This window comes from Mustela nigripes, chromosome 13 (genome assembly GCF_022355385.1).
Source record: "Mustela nigripes isolate SB6536 chromosome 13, MUSNIG.SB6536, whole genome shotgun sequence".
Classification (NCBI taxonomy): domain Eukaryota; kingdom Metazoa; phylum Chordata; class Mammalia; order Carnivora; family Mustelidae; genus Mustela; species Mustela nigripes.
In genome coordinates this window covers 29,367,001-29,372,379 of record NC_081569.1, presented here as the reverse complement: position 1 = coordinate 29,372,379, position 5,379 = coordinate 29,367,001, and the positions used below count along the sequence as shown (strand labels likewise).

Here is a 5,379-nt window from a genome sequence, read left to right as displayed (position 1 = left end):
AGAAGAACAGGTAGGGAAGGAAAAGGCCAATAAGAGAGAAGCTGGCTACCAGACAGCATATTCTCAAGACTATCTCGATAACCAGTTTTAAATTTATTTCATGTCAGATGGTTTCCAGAGAATTAAGGCAGTTCTCTCAGCACACAGTGGCAACAAAACCATGGAATCAATGGCTCTATGATGGCTCATTTTCTGCTTTTCAAAGCAAACACATGGAACGATACCTAATTTCAGTTCAAACTCATTTCCCTTTTATTAAAGTCCAAGTTACCATTACATGGTCTGGTACTCAATAAAGGAAAACTTGTTCAAATAAGGTAATATGTTATCATCAGTATTTCCAGGTGATTGTTTACAATCAAGTAGCATTATGAATAAATCCTTGAGAAGCCCATCTGTAAGAAAAAACACGAAGAATTAGCCAAAAAATAAAGGAAAGGTAGAAATCTTATTAAAAATAACCTTCTTTAGAGCAACAGTCCAGGGAAATCACTGGCTCTGTGTAGCCTTTTCTGTTCCTTAATCCTGCCTAGAGCTAACTCACAAGGGACTAGCTCTGTGGCTTTTTTGTGTTTATATACCTAGTACTTACTGGGGTGGTCCTCTTTTCCAAACATAAAGTGTTGGGGGGTTGCCCTATATATATATATATATTTTTTTTTTAAAGAAATGTCATCGCAGCCAGAACAGATTCTATGTAACAAAGATCTTCTGGACTCCTGGGACTACTTGATAAAATAAAAATTAAGCTGAAGTGTTTAAATATCCTTGTAAGAGTCCACTATGGAATATGAACCAAACACAAGAGCTTCAAAAATGTAAGAGGAAATCTATTCTGAATGCCTAGTTTTCTCACAAAAATCATTATTAGTACACACCTTTAAAAAATAAAGCCTTTCATGTATTACAAAGATGAGCTAAAGGACTTCAGGGAGGTGGTGGTGATCTGGGGGTGGACGAAGATAAAATTAGGACTCCTGCTCCACAGCAATCTCTAACCAGGCTCACTGGACCTTTATCTTGTGAGGGAGCTAATTTAGCTCCTTCAAGAATTTTGGGTTCGCTTTTATTGGAACTTCTATTAGGTAGTTGACTTACACTATTTTAAAAAACAATGTCCTCCTATTCTTAGGAAGCAAATCCTCTAAGCCTCACTGTTTACCACTGAGAAATGAATATAGTAAATGCCTACACAGGATGTGCAGCACAGTGAGAACAATGGACATGGGCTGGACTGGCTGGCTTTAAGTGTGGGTTCCAGTACTAGCTATATGACCTTGGACAAGGTGCCTCAGTTTCCTCATTAATAAAAGAGTAAAATGGGAATATTAGTAATAATAATAATAGTAACTACTTCAAGGGATGGTTTATGAGGGTTAAATGAGTTAATATTTACAGAGCACTTAAAACAGTGCCTGACACAAGAGTCATATATGCTGTATGTGTTTAAATAAAATAAAAAACGAGTCACTGCTTATGTATTTTCTGCACACTCTCACTATCTAAAAATCCTGTGGCTGGTTCTATTACCTGCCTTCCCGAACAGAACAAGGTATCAAGTAAGTTTTTATTATCAGTGATATTTACTTGACTGTTAAAATTCTAATGTGGGCACACAAAAACGAATGCATCAAATTAATAAAACTCTGTTAAAAATAAACAGATGTATAAAAAGCATGTGTGATGAACACCTTGTATGCAGTGGATTACTACCTTTAGTTTGGGGGAGATAAAAGGAATGAAATTTTATGTTTTAAATATTTTATATAGATTTTTAATGGAGGCTTCCTCTTGCCTTTACACTAGTTAAGAGAATATAACAACTAAAAATGACAATTCTAGCTCCTTAAACTTACCATCATTAGTACTCTCTAAATCCTTCTGTTCATGGCCTCTAAGGAGGCCAATAAAAGATCTTATGCTGAGAAACTGAAATGTCACTCACTCCCCATTCCTTGGATTCATTTCTTGCCTTATTCAATGGTGTGCTGCTTACCCATGGGGTTCACACTTTGTCAAGGCCCAGTTCCTCTGGAGTGGAGATTCCCAGTTCATTTAAAGTTGGTCTAAGTTCTTGGATGACATAGGGGTAGATTTCCTTATGAGGTCCCGCTTTGTCCTGATGGCAAAGAAAATACTTACATTTAGCTCTCTGAAAAGCTATCTCTATTAAAAAAATGAACTTGAGAATGCTTTTAATCACATATGCAGAGGCTAGTAGCAGAGAATACATGTCACCTACTTTTTTTTTTTTTTAAGATTTTTATTTATTTATTTGAGAGAGAGAGAGAGAGAGAGAACATGAGAGGGGAGAAGGTCAGAGGGAAAGCAGACTCCCAGCAGAGCTGGGAGCCCGATGCGGGACTCGATCCTGGGACTCCGGGACCACGACATGAGCGGAAGGCAGTGGCTTAACCAACTGAGCCACCCAGGTGCCCCACATGTCACTTACTTTTAACATAGAACAACTAATGCAGGCACTATTCAAAGTAGGTTTATAAGCACCTCAAGAATAACTAAGACCATTAGATTAAATCCAGAAAAAACTAACAAAATAAAACAGGTTTTTTAAAAAGATTTATTTGACAGAGAGAGGCACATCGAGAGAGGGAACACAACAAGCAAGGGGAGTGGGGAGGGAGAACCAGGCTTCCCGCTGAGCAGGGAGCCCAAAATGGGGCTCGATCCCAGGACCCTGGGATCACCACCCAAGCCAAAGGCAGATGCCTACCAACTTAGTCACCCAGGTGCCCCGAGAAACAAAACATTTTAAAGCCTCAAGTTACTAGAAAAGGTGGTGATGACAGAATTTTGTGAAGATAATTAAACATGCCCAGCAGGCAATAGGAATAATTAAGTTAACACAAGAAAAGTTTTTGAATTTGCTTCCAATCTGAGATCTTAACTGAATTAAGTACTGGTGCTGAATGGATTGACAGCCTACAGAACCCTTAATTATCTACCCACTGTAGATAAAGTCATGTCACACTTTCCCTCTTACAGACTTGCATTTCTTTCTTGTGTACCATGTCCCTTCGTGGAGAGCTATACTTATTCCCAGGGCAAGAGAGTTTTGACAAACACTCTTTGTCTTTGACAAACACCATAAAATGTAATTATACCTATATTTTCATGCGATTCCTCAGGGACAAATATTAAAAGGTCAACTGGGGGCCCCCTGGATGGCTCAGTCAGCTACCTTTGGCTCAGGTTCCAAACCCAAAGTTTTGGGTCAGGCTCCCTGCTCAGCAGAAAGTCTGCTTCTTCCTCTCCCTCTGCTCCTCCCACCCCCACTTGTGTTCTCTCTATCTCTCTCAAATAAATAAGTAAAATCTTAAAAAAAAAAAAAAAAAAGTCAAATGGACTAAGAGAGTGCCGAGCTGCTATTCATTTGCCTTTAACAAATTCTAGGTCTCCATAATTGTATTTTTCTTTTCTTTTTTTTTTTTTTAAAGATTTTATTTATTTATTTGAAAGACAGAGATCATAAGCAGGCAGAGAGGCAGGTAGAGAGAGGAGGAAGCAGGCTCCCTGCTGAGCAGAGAGCCTGATGCGGGGCTCGATCCCAGGACCCTGAGATCATGACCTGGACAGAGGCCCAACCCACTGAGCCACCCAGTTGCCCCCATAATTGTATTTTTCTAAAAAGATTCATTTTGGGGTGCCTGGGTGGCTCAGTAATTAACCATCTGCCTTCAGCTCAGATCATGACCCCAGAGTCCTGGGATCAAGTCCCGCATTGGTCTCCCTATTCAGCAGGAAGCCTGTTTCTCCCTCTCCCACTCCCCTCGTTTGAGTTCCCTCTCTCCCTATGTCTCTCTCTGTCAAATAAATAAACAAAATCTTTAGAAAGAAAGAACGACTGATTAATTTCTGGCATGCCTGGGTGGCTCAGTCAGTTGGGCATATGCCTTCAGCTCAGGTCCTGAGATCAAGTCCTGCATCAGTCTCCTTGCTCAGCAGGTAGCCTGGTTCTCCCTCTGTGGGCTGCTCCCTCTGCGGGCTGCTCCCCCTGCTTGTGCTCACTCTCTCTCTCTGACATATAAGTAACAGTCTTTAAAAAAAAAAATGTATTTCTTTATTTAAGAGAGAGTGCAGTGCACAAGCAGGGGAAAGGGGAGAGGGAGAGGGAGGGAGAGAACCTCAAGCAGGCTCCCCACCATTCAAGAAGACTGAGGCAGAGCTTGGTCTCATGACCCAAGCAGAAATCAAGAGTTAGAAGCTCAACCAACTGAGCCACCAGGCATCCCTTCATCGTATAAAATTCTTTTTTTTTATTAAAAATTTTATTTATTTGACAGACAGAGATCACAAATAGGCAGAGAGGCAGGCAGAGAGAGAGGAAGGGAAGCAGGCTCCCTGCTGAGCAGAGAGCCCGATGCGGGGCTCGATCCCAGGACTCCAGGATCATGACCTGAGTGAAGGCAGAGGCTTTAACCCACTGAGCCACCCAGGTGCCCCAATCGTATAAAATTCTTGTTTAAAATGCAATGTATTCATTTTTCATTACAGAAAAACAGGAGCTATAATCAAGAGAGAGGAGGGCAAGTATATATTCTCCTACATTTTCATCTATATATTTTTTAAAATAAAATGGGGTCACACCATAAAAATTGTTTCATAATTTTCTTCAGTTAATATACTATAAATTGTTAGGGCGCCTGAGTGGCTCAGTTGCTTAAGCGACTGCCTTCTCTGGTCATGATCCTGGAGGCCCAGGATCGAATCCCATATCTGGCTCCCTGCTCAGCAGGGAGTCTACTTCTCCTGCTGACCTCTCTTCTCTCTTGCTCTCTCTTCCCTCTCAAATAAATAAATAAAATCTTAAAAAAAAAAAAATTGTGAGTGTGTGTGTGTGTTTGTGTGTATATATATGAAATAAATTGTTGGGCACCTGCTGGTTCAGTTGGTAGAATGTGTGATTTTTTTTTTTTTAAAGATTTTATTTATTTATTTGACAGACAGAGATCACATGTAGGCAGAGAGGTAGGCAGACAGAGAGAGGGAGAAGCAGGCTCCCTGCTAAGCAGAGAGCCCGATGTGGGGCTCGATCCCAGGACCCTGGGCCGAAGGCAGAGGCTTTAACCCACTGAGCCACCCAGGCGCCCCGAGTGTGTGATTCTTGATCACAGGGTTCTGAATTCAAGCTCCACATTGGGTATGGAGCCCAATTAAAATTTTAAAAAATAATATTAAGAAGGAGAATACAGGGACACCTGGGTGGCTCAGTTGGTTGGATGACTGCCTTCGGCTCAGGTCATGATCCTGGAGTCCCGGGATCGAGTCCCGCATCCGGCTCCCAGCTCCACGGGGAGTCTGCTTCTCTCTCTGACCTTCTCCTCGCTCATGCTCTCTCTCACTGTCTCTCTCTCAAATAAA

At 41.3% G+C, this 5,379-nt stretch overlaps 1 protein-coding gene across 1 annotated transcript in view; it reads right to left on the bottom strand.

Annotated features, from left to right (window-relative positions):
• Positions 1-228: 228 nt before the first annotated feature.
• Positions 229-5,379, bottom strand: part of LOC131999160 (cytochrome c oxidase subunit 5A, mitochondrial) — a 16,056-nt gene continuing 10,905 nt past the window's right edge. The window contains exons 4-5 of the mRNA XM_059371814.1: positions 1,997-2,119; positions 229-395 (exon numbers count right to left, since the gene is read on the bottom strand). Of these exons, the coding sequence (XP_059227797.1) occupies positions 2,006-2,119 (114 nt within the window). The 3' untranslated portion in view covers positions 229-395; positions 1,997-2,005. The remainder of the gene's footprint in view (positions 396-1,996; positions 2,120-5,379) is intronic.